Raw genomic sequence first — 19,249 nt, forward strand, 5'->3', positions numbered from 1 at the left:
ACAGAATATTTCGTTTTGCACTTTTTTGTATTGGATGTTTATCTTTATTTTTGCACATTTTAAAGCAAAATAAGCACTACTTTTACTTTTGAAATGCTTATACTATTGCAGAATATTAAGATTTGCACTGGATGTTTACTTTTATATTTGCACATTAAAAAGCAAATAAGCTACTTTTAATTTTGTTAAATGTTAAAAGTTTTAAATGTTTACATTGTTACAGAATATTTTGTCATGTGTTTGTCAATGTTGACTGAGTGGCCATACTTCTTTTTTTTTCGTAAATAAACGGGCCTACATTTATTTTTTCATCTTCATTTTAAATAAAAAAATAATCGGTAAAAGGAAAAATAATCTATAGATTAATAAAAATAAAAAAATCTATAGATTAACCGATTAATCGAAAAAAAATAATCTACAGATTAATCGATAGAAAAATAATCGTTAGCTGCAGCCTTATCACATTGTTTAATGCATCCAGCGGGGCATCACAAAAAAATTAGGCATAATAATGTGTTAATTCCACGACTGTATATATCGGTATCAGTTATCGGAATCTGTAATTAAGAGTTGGACAATATTGGATATCTGCAAAAAAAGCCATTATCGGACATCTGTAGTTATAATATTTAATTTATTATTTAGCGTACTACTAGATGGAGCAGTTTAAAAATCACTGGAGTATTCAATCAAAAAAAAAAAAATCATTTGGTGGTCACACGTTCAAGTCCTAGACCACCTGGAAGGTTTGACCCCCAATCTGTGATAGGTCAAAATGTGGTGACCGTGAAAATGAGTCCATATTGCGAAGGTAATGTAAGTAATTGCCATGTTTCATCCTCAGGCCCCAACAGCAAATGACACCATGATGAAAGGGGGCGTGACCACAAACATCAACACCAAGCATCAGTGCATCACTGCCATGAAGGAGTACGAGAACAAGTCCTTGGAGGTGACTTTTATACTTTTCGCTTCTTTTCCAAACAAAGGGGAACACAAAAAAATGTCAATGCTGCGTCTACGTATTTTAACGACCTGCTGGTGTTGCTGATGTTGAGTTCATTGAAGGTGCTTGTTGGAGAATGAGTGTACTTAAGAACAAAAAAAATAAGTATGGAACCTTTTGAATTTGTTAATAATAATAATAGATTTTATTTGTAAAAAGCACTTTACATTGAGCAAACAACCTCAAAGTGCTACAGTGTATTAAAAAAATTAAATTAAAAGATAATAAAAATAAAAACTAGAACAGCCTAATAGCTAGAACTAGTATGCATATATCTAAAAAAAAAAAGGCTTTTTTAAAAAGAAGGGTTTTTAAGCCTTTTTTAAAAGCATCCACAGTCTGGTGCCCTCAGGTGGTCAGGGAGAGCGTTCCACAGACTGGGAGCGACGGAGCAGAAAGCCTGTTCTCCCATTGTTCGTAGCTTTGTCTTAGTACATTGGTACTTTGTTAGTAGCGGTAATACTGCGTTGCACCCCTGTTTTTTTATTTATTTATTGTTTATTTACCTGCATCAGTGAAGATTTTGAAAGGTTTAGAGGCCAATAAACAAGATGTCATGAAGAAATATTGAAATGGGATGCAGTGGATTTATACACTTTAAGAAAGATTATTTTCTAAAGATTTAACGCTTTCATCATCACCGAAGGCGACTGTTGGGTTGGGGGGGGATGGTATTTTTATTTTTTATTTTTATTTATTTTTTGTCATAAAGAAATACAATCATGTGTGCTTACGGACTGTATCCCTGCAGACTATATTGATATATAATGTAGGAACCAGAAATATTAATAACAGAAAGAAACAACCCTTTTGTGTGAATGTGGGAAGGAGTTTTTTTGGGTTGGTGCACTAATTGTAAGTGTATCTTGTGTTTTTTATGTTGATTTAATAAAAAATAAAAAATATATTTTTTATTTCTTGAAATTTCTTGTGCGGCCCGGTACCAATCGATCCATGGACCGGTACCACTGGATTAAAGCACTTGGCTTTCCTGCACAGCAACTAAGCTTTTAGTTTCTGCCATGAAAATCAACAAGGAAAATACAGTAGATTGAACCAACAATCACAATATTTATGGTATGCCCCTTTATTGTCATCGCTCAAGTACAACAAAATGTCATTTTCACCACAATCCCGTTCAAGATTAGACAAACGTCGTACAGGTAGACATAACAGGAACGATGATGGGCCACCACTACAGCGCCCTGTAAAAGGTTGGAAAAATTAAGACGCTGGAAAAGGTTGAGGTTAAAAAATAAAATCAATTCAGGCTGGGCTCCTATGGGGGGGGGCGCATAGTGAAGTGAATTATATTTATATAGCGCTTTTCTCTAGTGACTCAAAGCACTTTACATAGTGAAAGCCAATATCTAAGTTACATTTAAACCAGTGTGGGTGGCACTGGGAGCAGGTGGGTAAAATGTCTTGCCCAAGGACACAACAGCAGTGACTAGGATGGCGGAAGCGGGGATCGAACCTGTAACCCTCAAGTTGCTGGCACGGCCGCTCTACCAACCGAGCTATACTGCATAGACTGGGGCAGAGGGGGAAAAAAAACTTGGTAGCCAATGAGCACACGCAAACATTTTACACAGAACCCACAAGACTTGCAACAGGAGGTGCGGGGGCAGGCATCCGGCCCAAAGCTGTCAGCCACCAGTGCGCTGCTTCGTTGTCCGTCATACCTCGTGGGTTGAAGCGGTAGCAAAGGCGTGAGATGGGGTTAGTATATGTAGCCATGGTCCATGGTGTATGTGTGTTAGGCCTGGAGTCGCTCTGCATGTGGTGGCAAAGGAACAAGAGTTTATTTTTCCAGGTCTTGTTGACAGGGAAGGAGTTTGTTTCATCTTCGCTGCATTGTCCTCAATGGGAATCTTGAAGGAACGGCCTTTCAACAAGATTAAAATTATTTTAAACGGGCGAGAACAAATGTAAACTTTCCACTTGTAATTGTCTATTTCTGGTCCTCAAATTCATCCTGCAGGGTAGACGGTCCGACGTTATAAAGTCTTGAGTGTCCACCGTTGTTTTGCCCGCAACCTCCAATCGTTTTGGGGGGCCTTGAATGGCTGCCAGCCTCTTCCAATTTGTCGATACAGGGCAACGCTTACTCCAGTCAGCAGATGTCCTGGTATCATTATTTCGAATAGGTACACAGTGTTTCCCATAAACTGCCAAGATACCTATGGCGGTGGGGGCGTGGCTATGGGCGTGGTCACCATGACATCATCGAGTAATTTGCATAATTTACTACAATATGATTTTCTCTAAAAAGGCTCAAAAAATTTATACTTAGTAATTAATAACAGTTTTCTTTTAAACGTCCATCCATCCATTTTACAATATAATTACAACACTTTATGTACATATTTATATACAGATTTGAACAATAAGTTATTCACTGAAATATGTTTATTAATTGTGGTTCTTACAAAAAATATATCTTATAAAATATAAAAGCTAAAATGTCTCTTAAAGGTCTGCCCCTTTAATTCGTGCATACTAAATAATTTAACTTCAGCCAACTACTACTACCATATTATTTACCAGCAACATAAAGTGAAACAGAGGCAGACCTGTCCTGCCACAGTCAGTAACAAATAAACAGAAAACAGTAGTGGTCAAATACAAATAAGGCAACAAGAGAAGTATCCGACACTTCTCTTTTGTAAAGTAAATCTGAACAGCCTATATGGGCATCTACATCAACTGTATGATTTGCCTGAGAAGCTGGACAGGACAAAAAAAAACCTATTTGTGGCGGATGTAATTCTTTCTTGGCGGGCCGCCACAAATAAATGAATGTGTGGGAAACACTGGTACATATCGTCAATGTCCTCGACGTCACTCTGCTTCTTCCAAGAGTTTGTGTTTGTCGCCGTTCCGACAGGACCGACGGGTTCCCCTGAAACCCAAGTCTTGTAAATTTTGTTGAGAGGACAATTGATCAATTCCATTGTTTAGATTTTGAAGAACAATTCAAAAAGAGGCAGTAAGAAAGTTAAACAAGACAGGAAGGACAAGAGGCAAACAGGGCAGACACAGAGAGGGGAGAGAGTGTGACCGTCTTTGCCAAGAGCCAAGAAAGGGAAAAAAAAAATGACTAGGATTTTACATGTTAGTTTATTTCCACCATCAGAGCTCTTCATAGTTGCATTTCGGCATAGTAACCATAGTAGCTCATAATTAGTCAGTAAATAATAAACCTGATTGCACCAAAGAAAGTTTCTCAAACAAATCAAATGTTTAAGCAAACCTTTTAAAGAAGTGATGGCTGCAGACACAAGCATATTTCAACAAGATGAAAGAGACATGTTTGAGAGCCATTTCCCTGGATGCGCTTTTGTCATTTCCCTGACTTTAATCTCTTTATGAACCACTTCTTTCGGGACTCTTATAAAAGCTTTTTCCTATCTTTCAATTTGAAAGCGGAATTTTATGTTACCCGCTAATGTGTCTTCCTGTCATTTGATTTATCGCGAGACTCGAGCTGTGCCCCCCATGTGCGTTACACCGCGACCAAGCAAACGAACCCAGCAATACCACAACCTTTTGTTTTGTTGTTTTGGACTTTAGGAGTTGAGATTGGAGGACTACCAGGCGGGAAGAAAGGGCCCCACTAACCAAATGCCTGCTGGGACTGGCGGACTCTTTGGTGCTGCCGCAGCCACATCCACTGCCCCCACCGGCCTGTTTGGGTCGGCGGCGCCCAACAACAGCTTCTCATTTGGACAGAACAAGAGCACCTTTGGTCAAGGTGACTTGTGCTGAAGGAGACTTGTTGATTTGTGACCCAGAAAAGCTCACTTAAATCTCCTGTCTCTTCCTGCAGCTTCAACGGGAGGTTTCAATGCCACCACAGGGGGTCTGTTTGGCCAACAGAACCAGCAGCAAGCTGCAAGCCTCTTCAAACCCTTCGGCCAGACCACCACCACACCGAGCAGCGGCTTCACCTTTGGCAACACCAACACCATGGGCCAGCCCAGTACCAGCACCATGGTAAGATCCAAAGAGATGCTGATTAGGGATGATCACATTTTGATGAAGTCCACGTATGCTGAGCTTCCAAAATGTGCATGTTTTTTATTTATTTTTTTTACCTCGCACACATTTTAATTTCTCAAGTACACACGTATACTTTTCTACCATTGCAGGGTTTCTCCTTAATGTAACTGAATGTGGCGCATTTATTGCCGCCACAACTTTAAAACAAGTTGTTTTTTTTCTTGAAAACAAATGAAAGAAGTCACACAGTCTGACGCTATTTTTAACTTTTATTGCCAAGCTTTTACCTTGCGACCCAATTCCAACAGATTTTACCTGCCTGTGCAAACACTTGATTTCAGTGCTTTCTTCTCTGATCAGTTTCTATATTACTTAATATAAAACTGTTTTTTTGTTTAGTAAAATGCTTTCCAAACATTTTAATAAAGTCAAGTAGAAACTAGGCAACAAGACAACACTTCTCTTTTGTAAAGTAAACGTGTACAGCAGATATAGATTATCTACGTCAACATTATGATTTGCCTGAGTGGCTGCACAAAAGAGATTGGAAAAAAGCTTTGATTTTTTTAATACATTTTTTATTAATCTTAAAATAAATTTTTACAATTTAGTGCTGTTTAATTCAGAATGAATCTGTACCCAGTAGTACTAACAGGATTTGGTCGGTACCTGGAAAAAAGTACCAAATTCGGTAGCTATCCCCAATATTAAGTAACAAAATTAGGGGTGTAACGGTACACAATAATTTCGGTTCGGTACGTACCTCGGTTTAGAGGTCACGGTTCGGTTAATTTTCGGTACAGAAAGAAAACAACAAAATATAAATTTTTTGGTTATTTACCAAATTTGCAAAATCTTCCACCAAAAATATTTTTCTTAGTGGAATATTTGATGTGAAATAATGGGAACCTTGGATAGGTCAATAATTCATAATAACATTGATTTTGATTCAATATTATGTTTTGAGCAATGACAGTTTGAAAGAAAAAAAACAGCTTTGTTTTATTAGTCAACATTGCAACTTTTTCTAAATTACATTTAACCTTTAAGCTTTTTTATTTCACTTGTGTTATGTTTTTGTTTATTTTAATAGTATTTTTAGAATGGGCCGTGGGCCGCAAATGGCCTCCGGGGCACACTTTTGACAACCCTGCTATAGATAATAAAAAATAAAATATGATAAATCTATGGATAAAAAGCGGAGCCTGGCGACGCATGCGCATTTATCATAACTCTCTCTCTCTCTCTCTCTCTGTCTCTGCCCCTCCCTCACCAATGCTGCTGCTCGCACAATTTGTTTTGTTTTTAACCCCTTCTTAACCCTGAACGTACATTGAAAATACACGCAACCCTAACTCAAAATGCCGGACATTTGAGGCATTTAAGAAACTCCGCCCGGTCAGCCTCGCAAAAGAGGACATGTCCGGTGAAAAGAGGACTTATTGTCAGTCTATCCTAGCCCGGTCGCTGTTAGCATGCCGTGTGTTGTACCTCGGTGTGCATTGTTTACACAATGTGCTCGTTCGGTACACCTCCGAACCAAACCGAAACCCACGTACCGTTACACCCCTAAACAAAATAGATACATTTTTTTCATGGTTAGCAGGACTGAGTATTTGATGTCCGTATTGTCAATCACCGCTTTTAAAAATGCTTTTAAACGTCTATCAGTTGGCTATCAAAATCTTCCCTTTTTAATTCCCTCCTGGTTTTATTGGGGTGTTTCAGGGTCTGTTTGGCAACACAGCACCGGCATCTCAGACTGGCAGTTTGTTCGGAACGGCTCAGACCAGCACCGCGCCTGGCTTTGGGACCGCCAGCGGACTCTTTGGCCAAAGCAGTGGTGGCTTTGGTAACGTGGCTGCTCAGGTACCCCCATAGAGCACGGTTGCTGGAACGGTGTTGACAGGACACACCTTCACCGTGTTGTTTGTTGCCTTTTTACAGCAGAGCCTATTTGGGAATAAAACCAGCGGCTTTGGCACCACCACCACCAGCGCTACTTCCTTCGGCCCCGGCACCGGACTCTTTGGCAACAAGACTGCGCTAACGCTGGGAAGTGGAACCAACCCCTCAAATTTTGGTGAGTGCCCAAGGAGATATAAAGGTTGGACGTTCTGCGACATAATTAACTTCTGCCGTCAGCAGGCTTTGGTGTAAACCCTGCTGGTGGGAATCTGTTTGGCAACAAGCCGGCCGCTGGAGCACTGGGAACTGGCCTGGGAACATTTGGAACAGGTGCATGTCAACGGAGTGCCTCACTTATCGATGTGACTTAATGGGTGTGTTGTCTTTGTCCCGCAGTGGGCGCTGGACAGACGTCACTGTTTGGGAATAACCAGAACAAATTGGGCTCTGCGCTGGGAACCATGGGCGCATTTGGGACAACGGGATTCAACACTGGCACTGGCACACTGGGCTTTGGAGCGCCTCAACAACCTGTTGGTCAGTATCTGATCACATAATCCTGACCTGGGCAAATCGAGTTTTTCAATCTGGCTCAGCCGGACATTCCCAAATATTTTTTTTAGATCTTTAAAGTGTAGCTGCCATTATGATGTGCAATGATGTTTTTCTAATGACTGTAAGTCTTGAACTATGCAAAGTATTTCAATGGTTGGAATATGCGCTTTTGCATTATATACTACAGTGTTTTTCAACCAGTGCCGCGGCACATTAGTGTGCCGAGAGATACAGTCTGGTGTGCTGTGGGAGATTATGTAATTTCACCTAATTGGGTTAAAAATATTTTATGCAAACCAGTAATTATAATCTGCGAATGATGTGTTGTTGTTGTGTCGGTGCTGTCTAGAGCTCGGCAGAGTAACCGTGTAATACTCTTCCATATCAGTAGGTGGCAGCAGGTAGCTAGTTGCTTTGTAAACGTATCTAACGCTTAAACAAAAAATAAACAAAAAGGCGAGTGCCCTTAAAAAAGGCATTGAAGCTCAAGGATGTCTGTGGAAAACAAAACTAAAACTGAACTGGCTGCAAAGTAAACAAAAACAGAATGCTGGACGACAGCAAAGACTTACAGTGAGTGGAGCAGAGGGCGTCCACAAAGTACATCCGAACATGACATGACAATCAACAATGTTCACACAAAGAAGGATAGCAACAACTGAAATAGTCTTGATTGTTAACACAATAAGCAGGTGCGGTGAATAGCGCTCAAAGGAAGACATGAAACTGCTACAGGAAAATACCAAAAAAGGAGAAAAAGCCACCAAAATAGGAGCGCAAGACAAGAAGTAAAACACTACACACAGGAAAACCGCAAAAAAGTCCGAATAAGTCAGGGCGTGATGTGACAGTACACCTACTTTGAGACAAGAGCTATATTGCTAGACAAGAGCTACCGTATTTTTCGGAGTATAAGTCGCTCCAGAGTATAAGTCGCATTTTTTGGGGAAGTGTATTTGATAAAACCCAACACCAAGAACAGACATTTGAAAGGCAATTTAAAATAAATAAAGAATAGTGAATGTACGTTATATGAGGCATAAATAACCAACTGAGAACGTGCCTGGTATGTTAACGTAACATATTATGGTAAGAGTCATTCAAATAACTATAACATATAGAACATGCTATACGTTTACCAAACAATCTGTCACTCCTAATCGCTAAATCCCATGAAATCTTATACGTCTAGTCTCTTACGTGAATGAGATAAATAATATTATTTGATATTTTACGGTAATGTGTTAATCATTTCACACATAAGTCGCTCCTGAGTATAAGTCGCACCCCCGGCCAAACTATGAAAAAAAACTGTGACTTATAGTCTGAAAAATACTGTATATATATATGGGGCGGTATAGCTCGGTTGGTAGAGTGGACGTGCCAGCAACTTGAGGGTTCCAGGTTCGATCCCCACTTCTGCCATCCTAGTCACTTCCGTTGTGTCCTTGGGCAAGACACTTTACCCACCTGCTCCCAGTGCCACCCACACTGGTTTAAAAAAAAAATGTAACTTAGGTATTGGGTTTCACAATGTAAAGTGCTTTTGAGTCACTAGAGAAAAGTGCTATATAAATATAATTCACTTCACTATATTGATGCATGGTTGGTTTTGGTTTAAAGTCATATCCAACAATTGAGACAACGACTTTTTACGGTCAACTGGGTTTTGTTTTTTTAATGATTTCTGCTGGTGGTGTGCCTCTGCAGTTTTTCAACGCAAAAAATGTGCCTTGGCTCAAAAAAGATAGAAAAACACTGATATACTAGTTACTGTGGTAATCTAATTAGTTACTATGGTATTATAAGTCAGACTAGGCACCAAGCAGTGTGGGTGGGGAGCGTTTCCACGTAGTGTTTCCAGAGCGAGTCTGAAAATGCGAAGGAGATTTTTACAACAAAGTTCTAAAGCTTATTGATCTATCAAAAATATCAGATTGTAGGTGGGGTTTTTTTTTCTTTTACCCTTCGCGTTCATACTTCGCTGTGTTTGTTGCATTTTTGTTGATTGTAAAATATGTCGTTGGAAAGGGTGAGTGACGTTCATATGTTGTCAATATTCAGTGTTTTATCCTTCGTAGTTCATATTGTAAATCCCACATTCTTTATTTTCATGTACATTCTGGGTGTCTCATTCAGTAAAACATGTAAAATTCCATTCCATTTTTTAAGGCGGTCTGTCATTACGTTTTTAGCATTCAATCAGGTTTTGTATTGATGTACCGGCCCCCAGACACATTTTTTTCTCGAGTCAAAAACAATTGCCCAGGCCTGATATAATCCTTCCAATCACAACAAATGGGATGTTATGGAGCAAAGTTGTGTCGCTCAAATGTCCACATGCGACACTTCTGATGGTCCTGATTTGTTGTTGTTCCTCCCAGCTCTCACCGATCCCAACGCTGCGGCGGCCCAGCAGGCCCTGCTGCAGCAGCAGTTCAGCGTGCTGGCCTATTCTCCATATGGAGACTCGCCGCTCTTCAGAAACCCTCTGTCTGACCTTAAGAAAAAGGAGGAGGTGTGGTCTTATCCAAGTTCTATATTCTGCAGTGAAAAAAGCGTACATGATAAACTGTTGGACAGGGAAGTCACCCCAATCCATGTAATGTTTTTTTTCTTGTCTTGGCAGCGCATGAAACCGACAAATCCAACTGCCCAGAAAGCGCTGACCACACCCACTCATTACAAATTGACCCCGCGACCTGCGACAAGGGTCCGTCCCAAAGCGTTGACCTCCTCAGGCACCACCAAGTCGCAGCTGTTTGACGGCCTGGATGACGACGAGCCCTCGCTCACCAATGGAGCCTTCATTCCCAGGTGACTGGTGGTGGATGCATGTGGTTCCCATTTTTAGGCAAAAGCCTAAGCCTTAACTAGAAGAGGCAGTTCCTGAAGGAATTGCGTGTGAATGCTCCAATGCTGAAGTTGAAGTAAAATGCTGACAGAATATAGTATGAATGTGAGAATAGTTTGAATGTTGAAGAGTTTTGAATTTCCAGGTAAACCGTAATTCGGTTTGTAACTTGGGAAAGTGCTGGTTTGAATATCCAAGGTGAGTGGAATGTGTTGATGTTGGAATGGTTTGAATCGGTTGAAAAATGTGGGAATTGTGCAACTTGGAAAAATGTCCCATTCATTTCAATGGGAACTTCCTGGAAATTTGAGAATTTGGGGAAAAGCGGGATTTAAAAAAAAAAAAAGATTAGGAGCATGAATGAGCTGAATTGGTTGGTGTCGGAATGGTTTATATCGGTCAAGAAATGTTGAAGTATTAACAGTTTTTTAGTTGAGAAATTGTATTAGGGAATTTCGGGAAAACCGGGAATGTTTTTTTTTTTCCTGACTAAGAAAAATGTTTTGACGGTGGAACAGTTGAAATGGGATGAAAAAAGGAAAAGGAGTAGTCAAACGAAAAAGGTTGGAAATAGGGTTAGAAAAAAAACAGGAATTCCTGGAAATTCGTTGAACGTGGAAAAATGGTAGTTTGAATGTCCAGGATGAGTTGAATGTGTTGAAGGTGGAATTCGGTGGGGGTTGTGGATGTTTGAAAAATGGACAATTCATTAAGAATGGGGAAAATAAACAAATAAAAAAGGTATTATGGGAAGTAGAGCACACAATTCCCAAACAGGCTGAATATTTTGAAGTTGGAACAGTTTGAATCAGGTGAAAAATGTGGGAGTTGTGGAACTTTAAAGAATGTTCCATTCTTTTCATTGGACATTTCCCCCAAATTTGGGAATTTCGAGGAAAAGCAGGAATTTTTTGGAAAATGGTAAAAAACAACAACCTTGGATGGTGTCAATGAGCTGAATTGGTTGGTGTTGGAATGGTTTATATCGGTCAAGAAATGTTGAAGTAGTAACAGTTTTTTAATTGAGGAATTGTATTAGGGAATTTCGGCAAAACCGGGAATGTTTCTAGTTCCTAAACCAACTTGGGTTTTTTTCCTGACTAAGAAAAATGTTTTGACAGTGGAACAGTTCAAATGGGATGAAAAAAGGAAAAGGAGTAGTCAAACAAAAAAGGTTGGAAATAGGGTTAGGAAAAAAAACAGGAATTCCTGGAAATTCGTTGAACGTGGAAAAATGGTAGTTTGAATGTCCAGGATGAGTTGAATGTGTTGAAGGTGGAATTCGGTGGGGGTTGTGGAAGTTTGAAAAATGGTATCTCATTAAGAATGGGGGAATAAAAATAAAAAGGTATTATGGGAAGTAGAGCACACAATTCCCAAACAGGCTGAATATTTTGAAGTCGGAACAGTTTTAATCAGATGAAAAATGTGGGAGTTGTGGAACTTTCAAGAATGTCCCATTCTTTTCATTGGACATTTCCCCAAAATTTGGGAATTTCGAGGAAAAGCAGGAATTTTTTGGAAAATGGTAAAAAAACAACAACCTTGCATGGTCTCAATGAGCTGAATTGGTTGGTGTTGGAATGGTTTATATTGGTCAAGAAATGTTGAAGTATTAACAGTTTTTTAATTGAGAAATTGTATTAGGGAATTCCTGGAATTTCAGCAAAACCGGGAATGTTTCTAGTTCCTAAACCAACTTGGGTTTTTTTCCTGACTAAGAAAAATGTTTTGACAGTGGAACAGTTCAAATGGGATGAAAAAAGAAAATGGAGTAGTCAAACAAAAAAGGTTGGAAATGGGGTTAGAAAAAAAACAGGAATTCCTGGAAATTCGTTGAACGTGGAAAAAGGATTGAATGTCCAGGATGAGTTGAATGTGTTAAAGGTGGAATTCGGTCGGAGTTGTGGAAGTTTGAAAAATGGTATTTCATTAAGAATGGGGGAATAAAAATAAAAAGGTATTATGGGAAGTAGAGCACACAATTCCCAAAGAGGCTGAATATTTTGAAGTTGGAACAGTTTTAATCAGGTGAAAAATGTGGGAGTTGTGGAACTTTCAAGAATGTTCCATTCAGTTCAATGGAAATTTCCCCAAAATTTTGGAATTTTGGAAAAAGCAGGAATTGTTTTGAAAGTGGTAAAAAAACCAAAAACCTTGAATGAGTTGAAATGGTTGGTGTTGGAATTTTTCAAATCGGTCGAGAAATGTTGAAGTAGTAAACATTTTTTAAATTGAGAAATGGTATTACGGAATTACGGGAAAACTGGCAATTTTCCCAGTTCAAAAAACAACTTTGTTTTTTGTCCTGATTAAGACAAAAAATGAAGCTGCTAAACCCAACAAAGTGGTGTGAAGTAGCTTTGTGTTTTATCTAACAGTTTGTGTGTCTGCCCCTAGGAAAAGCATCAAGAAACTTGTGCTGAAGAATTTGAACAGCAGTCAATACAGCAGTCCTGCCAACAAGGATGCAGACGATCTGGCCTCGCCATCAGAGTACCCTCAGAACGGACACAGGTCTGGAACTCACGCACACTCTGCCACATCTGCCACGTGATAATAGCACTGTCATATGTTAGACTTCTTGTCCGTTCACCGTTTGTCTATATGTGCGCAATATGTATTCATTGCAAGGTTTTTATTTTTTCATTTGAGTTTTGTTGCTGTATGTAGAAATGGTGCAGCTGATGGTTGCATCATTAATGTCATTTATGTTCTTTGTAGGGTTGTACGGTATAGCGGTACTAGTATAGTATCACGGTACTAATGAATCAAAAACGGTACCATACTCTGTTTGAAAATTATCGGTTCCCGGGAATGACCTCTGCTGGTTTTACGAGCAGAGGAGCATGTTGGGCCGCGCACACACACAGAGTACTTACAAGCAGACACAGTGTGTAGACAGAAAAGGGAGAATGGACGCACTTTGGTGTAAAAAGTCAAGATAAAGGTGAAGTTATAACACTGAAACACCCTTTAGGAAGAGCTGCTTTAAGACATGACTAGCTAGCTAGCGGCTAACATCCATCCACAGTGTTTTAGCTACTTATAAATCACTAATCCTGGCCTCCATGGTGACGAATAAAGTAAGTTTCTTACAAGTATCATTATCACTGGAGGACGAGGAATAGCTAAACATGCTTCACTACACACCGTAGGAGGATACAATAGCTCACCGGCGTCACAATGTAAAGAAATGCCATGGGTGGATCTACACCTGACATCCACTGTAATGATACCAAGTACTATAGCGTTTCTAGTCGATACTACTATGATTACATCGATATTTTTTAGCGTCACAAAATCTTTTTTACTTTAAAAAAAAAATTCATATTATGTTTATAAAGTCAGTAAATATGTCCCTGGACACATGAGGACTTTGAATATGACCAATGTATGATCCTGTAACTACTTGGTATCGGATCCATACCTAAATGTGTGGTATTGTGTGATTATTACATTTTAACAGAAGTGTAGATAGAACATGTTAAAACAGAAAATAAGCAGATATTAACAGTAAATGAACAAGTAGATTAATAATCAATTTTTACAGTTGGTCCCTCCATAATGTTGACAAAATAATAGAATGATTAGTCAGCAGACTAATTAGGAGTCTTTGTTTGTTTACTTACTACTAAAAGACAAGTTGTCTAGTTCACTATTTTATTTAAGGACTAAATTACAATAATAAGCATATGTTTCATGTACACTAACATTTTTTGTTCAAATAAAGACAATAATGACATTTTTTGTGGTCCCCTTAATTTAGAAAAGTATCTAAATAAATTTTGGTACCGGTACCAAAATATTGGTATCTGAACAACCCTAGTCCTTGTGTTCTTTGACATTTCCCCCCTTGTTTTCATGTTTTTACCTTATTGTGTGGACTTTTTGAAACCGCACGTACAGTGGAACCTCAATTTACAAACTTGAATAGGGTTCGTAAATCGACATTTTCATAGGAAGAAATTTAATTCACTGTAAGAAACAATGTAAATATTTGAAGAATGGATTCCAGCCTCGACAAAAGTTCCTATTTTAGTAAAGGTTTGCACGCTTTGAACATAATATAAAGTGCTATACGATACTATATGTCAAACAAACATAACAAGGAGGTGATTAATTAAATATCTCTTTAACAATCTAAGACATCAACAAGCTGAACTGTGCTGTTGGTCTGCTCTGCCAACACGCAAGTCCCTGTGGTGCCCTCACAAACGATCATAAAATCCTTCGACCGTATTGCTACAATAATAAACATTTTAAGAAGTAAGCTCCACGTACAGTAAATTATCATCGCGGAGGAGCGGCTCACAAGAGGAAAGAAAGGAGCAGACATTGGGGGAATGAGGAGTGCATAGCGCTCTTGGAAGAGGTACCGCTGAACGAGAGGTAGTCTACTCTTCATAATTAAAGCCGGCTTGCTCAATATTCAGTATGAGCAAGCACTAAATGGCTGCCGACGGGACTCAAAATAAAGAAGCTTTTGCAAACAGGCATACATTCTACTATCTAAAAGTTCGTAAACCGAACATTCTGCAAATAGTTTGTAAATGGAGGTTCCACTGTAATTGTGGGATAAAGTTGATCCTATCCTATTTCCGCCTACCTTATCCACTCTGTCTTGACGTCACACTCGCTTCTCTGCAGCAACATGGGGGACGAAAGTGAGTTGAGGGATGGTCCGGGTCACAACAGCCGGGCTGAGGATGACCTCGAGGTCACCCAGTTCTACGTCAACCCGATTGCAAAGCCCATACCGCAAGGACGCACCCAAGCCAGCCTGCAGGACACCATCGGTGAACTGAACATGCACAGAGCTGCTCGGAACGGCCTGGAGGTCAGTGATCATACGGTCATGCGGTGTGTCTTCACAAGGCTTACCGCCATGCTCTTTCCCGCCGACAGTTGAGCAGCGAGGATGTGTCCGTGTCCCTGGGGGAGGAGTCATTGCAGGAAGAGCGAGGAGACGTACTGCAGGAGTCCAACACGTCTCCTCACCCAGCAGGTCTGATGACCGCTGATCCACCAACGGACCTCGCCTGGCTTCGGCTAACCGCGTGGTTTCCTGCTTTCAGGCATCGTTTTGAATCGCGTGGGTTACTACACCATCCCTTCTATGGACGAACTGGCCGAGATGGTGGACGACAGCGCCGTGTGTGTGGTGGAGAACTTCACCGTTGGCCGTAAAGGTGACGCAATGTTTGGATGGTGCGCGGAGCCCTGCTCGGACAGACCGCTCACTGCCTTGTTGTGACGTCCCTGGCAGGCTACGGCTCCATCTTCTTTGCCGGCGTGGTGAACGTGACCGGACTCAACCTTGACGAGATTGTCCACTTCAGACGCAAGGAGGTCATTGTTTATCCCGATGATAAAAACAAGCCTCCCGAGGGCGAGGGGCTTAATCGGTAAGTTAGGAATCACACAAATGAGTGGCATTTTGGCCAATTTCCTCGTAACCGATCCGAGACGTCCCCCACACGGCCATAGGCGTGCCGAGGTGACTCTGGATGGCGTTTGGCCAAACGACAAGACGAGCTGCACGCAAATTAGAAGCCCTGATCGTCTGACCGACATGAACTACGAAGGACGGCTGGAGAAGGCCTCCCGCAAACAAGGAGCTCGCTTCCTGGAGTACAGACCTGAGACTGGGTCCTGGGTGTTTGAGGTCAGTGTTATAGGGACCGTTTTTACAGTCAAAGATCTAATTAATCCATACTGATTAGGGATCGACTAATTATCGGTGCCGATATTTGGCATTTTGGCGTATATAGGTGTCAGCCTAATTGTATGTACATTTATTCTTTATCAGTAAACAAAATCCCTTATGCAGTTTATTTCTAATCAGCCTGACCTATGTCTAATGTTTGTATTGAAAAAATAATCTTTGATTAACTCATGGTTTTATATCATTTGACAAGGTATTAAACTGTAAAATAAGATCATCCTTTATTTATCCCACAACGGGGAAATTTATATCATTACAGCAAACAGGGCATAGATTGAAAACGAAGTGAACGATGTACACATATTAAATAAAGGAAAAAATAAATCCAAGAAAAACAAATATACAGATTTTTCCCAGCAAAAAGATCAGCTGTGAGCTGCAGTAGAAGGTTAGATATAATTATGGAATACAATTAAAATCAAGAGTAATATTACTAATTCAGTGTTAATATTTGAGTGGGTCGTGAGGTCAAAAAAGTTAAGAACCCCATGTCTCCTCCGATTACACAAACTTGTCCAGACCACAGTTTTACATTACCTTGTCCCGGACCAGTTTTACATGAACTTGTCCCGGACCACAGTTTTACATGAACTTGTCCCGGACCAGTTTTACATGAACTTGTCCCGGACCACAGTTTTACATGAACTTGTCCCGGATCACAGTTTTACATGAACTTGTCCCGGACCACAGTTTTACATGAACTTGTCCCAAACCACAGTTTTACATGAACTTGTCCCAAACCACAGTTTTACATGAACTTGTCCCAAACCACAGTTTTACAGTTTTACATGAACTTGTCCCAAACCACAGTTTTACATGAACTTGTCCCAAACCACAGTTTTACATGAACTTGTCCCGGACCACAGTTTTACATGAACTTGTCCCGGACCACAGTTTTACATGAACTTGTCCCGGACCACAGTTTTACATGAACTTGTCCCGGACCACAGTTTTACATTAACTTGTCCCGGACCACAGTTTTACATGAACTTGTCCCGGATCACAGTTTTACATGAACTTGTCCCGGATCACAGTTTTACATGAACTTGTCCAGGACCTCAGTTGTATTACATTCCTGGTGTCTTCCTCCTGTTTGTTTTTGCTACTGCAGCTAAGGAGTGGCACAAATAGCCTCCAACCATTAAAGCATCGCTCAGAGTTTCATGTTCTGTGTTTCAAAATATGACATAAAAAAGCTAAATAAATATGTATCTGCCAAAAATCCAAACTTTGTGTAAATTGACAAATAGGAGACTTATTATATAAGAAAAGTTTCGATGCTCCTCTGATGTTTTTGGCACTAAATGAATGTCAACATTAGCGCCGTATAAAACATGTCGCTACTAGTCCGAGATTTGCTTAAAAAAAAGATGTTAAAACAAGGTAAAGCCTTGTCCAGCTATTTACTGACATATAATATTCATGTTTAGCTAAGTTTTACTGCCAATGAATATCGGTTCTCGACCTCCTTGACTACTAAAACAGCCCTGAAAAAACCATATCGCTCGATCTCTATAACTTGTATTACCGACTCCCTCCCTCCCAGGTCGCCCATTTTTCAAAGTATGGCCTGCAGGACTCTGATGAAGAGGAGGACATTCCACTTAAGGCTGATCCCAAGAAGCTGAAGATGTCGTTTCCTCCAACCAAGCTGCCTCCGCTTCCTTCCCCCTCCCAGCAGCAGGTTCAGGTACTTCCTGCCCGTGGAGCACTTGACTTGTGGTGCTTCCATCAGTCTGTTCTGAAAGTTCAGTCAGTTTTTTGGGGGCTAAAAGAAGGTGATGTGTCTTGTCAGGCCACAGTCATGGACGTCTCGGAGCTGGACAGCGACATGGCCGACATCACCCAGGGGTTTCCTACTGAGAGCACTCTAGGAAACGAGGGTGACTGTGACATGCCGGTGAGCCCGTCGGAGGGGAAACACGGGAGTATGACCTACGCTGAGCAAGATGGCGTCCCTGCATCCAGCCACATAGCATCCTCACTGGGCATTAACCCCCACTCGCTCCAGGTGAAGACTGTCCCCGCCCACTCAAAGTGTCCTCTCAATAACCTTGTTGGGCTTGTGCTAGATCATGAAGGCATCCCTTTTTGCTGAGGATGAGGAAGAGGGAGACCTGGTCTACGATCAGATGAAGATGTACTCTGACTTTTCCTCCCCTCGCCTTGTCGTACCGGGAACTCAAAGTCGACCCCCAGGTTTGAACTTTTGAACTCTACTTGATTGTGGTTATTGCAGATAAATGTTTGAACTGTGATTCCTCTCCTGATAGTCAGCGGTCTTCTTCAGGCTCGTTTCTCCTCCGGCCTCCTCTCCCAGCTGCCGGATTCTACCCGACCTGCTGCTTTGTCTCGGTCTTCTGAACATCCCCGCTCGTCACACTGGGCGAGGCCTGGTCCCTCCTTCCCTCTGCCCTCCAAACCCGCAGAGCCCCCTGTTAGAACTGTTGGGGTCCGACGGTTGGGAGGGCCTGTTCCCATTGAAAAGTCTGTCACACAAGGAAAGGTTGGTCGTCGTCAAACACGCTTGGTGGCATTCTTGTGGGTACCGTATTTTTTTGACCATAGGGCGCACTGCCGATGAGCGGGTCTATTCAGGTCTATTTTCTTAAATAAGGCACACCGGATTATAAGGCGCATTAAAGGGGTCATATTATGATTTTTTTCTAAATGTAAAATACTTCCTTGTGGTCTACATCAGTGTTTTTCAACCACTGTGGGATACAGTCTGGTGTGCTGTGGGAGATCATCTAATTTCACCTATTTGGGTTAAAAATATTTTTTGCAAACCAGTAATTTTAGTCTGCAAATGATGTGTTGTTGTTGAGTGTCGGTGCTGTCTAGAGCTTGGCAGAGTAACCGTGTAATACTCTTCCATATCAGTAGGTGGCAGCAGGTAGCTAATTGCTTTGTAAATGTGGAAAAACAGCGGGAGGCAGTGTGCAGGTAAAAAGGTGTCTAATGCTTAAACCAAAAAGTGAGTGCCCCTAAGAAAAGGCATTGAAGCTTTGGGAAGGCTATGCAGAACGACACTATAACTGAACTGGCTACAAAGTAAACAAAAACAGAATGCTGGACGACCGCAAAGACTTACTGCGGAGCAAAGACGGCGTCCACAAAGAACATCCGAACATGACATGACAATCAACAATGTCCCCACAAAGAAGGATAAAAACAACTGAAATATTCTTGA

The 19,249-nt window shown here is 40.8% G+C and overlaps 1 protein-coding gene across 2 annotated transcripts in view; it reads left to right on the top strand.

The window, feature by feature from the left end:
* Window positions 1-19,249, top strand: part of nup98 (nucleoporin 98 and 96 precursor) — a 50,519-nt gene that overhangs the window by 18,438 nt on the left and 12,832 nt on the right. The window contains exons 6-24 of one of the 2 annotated variants that reach the window (XM_062047120.1): window positions 845-952; window positions 4,583-4,763; window positions 4,839-5,005; window positions 6,740-6,880; window positions 6,959-7,094; window positions 7,157-7,249; window positions 7,316-7,456; window positions 9,859-9,992; window positions 10,104-10,291; window positions 12,729-12,845; window positions 14,979-15,168; window positions 15,237-15,336; window positions 15,407-15,520; window positions 15,598-15,736; window positions 15,819-15,996; window positions 17,603-17,746; window positions 17,852-18,067; window positions 18,129-18,255; window positions 18,330-18,562. In XM_062047120.1, coding sequence (XP_061903104.1) covers window positions 845-952; window positions 4,583-4,763; window positions 4,839-5,005; window positions 6,740-6,880; window positions 6,959-7,094; window positions 7,157-7,249; window positions 7,316-7,456; window positions 9,859-9,992; window positions 10,104-10,291; window positions 12,729-12,845; window positions 14,979-15,168; window positions 15,237-15,336; window positions 15,407-15,520; window positions 15,598-15,736; window positions 15,819-15,996; window positions 17,603-17,746; window positions 17,852-18,067; window positions 18,129-18,255; window positions 18,330-18,562 — 2,847 coding nt within the window. The remainder of the gene's footprint in view (window positions 1-844; window positions 953-4,582; window positions 4,764-4,838; window positions 5,006-6,739; window positions 6,881-6,958; window positions 7,095-7,156; window positions 7,250-7,315; window positions 7,457-9,858; window positions 9,993-10,103; window positions 10,292-12,728; window positions 12,846-14,978; window positions 15,169-15,236; window positions 15,337-15,406; window positions 15,521-15,597; window positions 15,737-15,818; window positions 15,997-17,602; window positions 17,747-17,851; window positions 18,068-18,128; window positions 18,256-18,329; window positions 18,563-19,249) is intronic. The other variant, XM_062047121.1, reaches the window with a different exon arrangement.

The sequence above is a fragment of the Entelurus aequoreus genome, linkage group LG05 (assembly GCF_033978785.1).
Source record: "Entelurus aequoreus isolate RoL-2023_Sb linkage group LG05, RoL_Eaeq_v1.1, whole genome shotgun sequence".
Classification (NCBI taxonomy): domain Eukaryota; kingdom Metazoa; phylum Chordata; class Actinopteri; order Syngnathiformes; family Syngnathidae; genus Entelurus; species Entelurus aequoreus.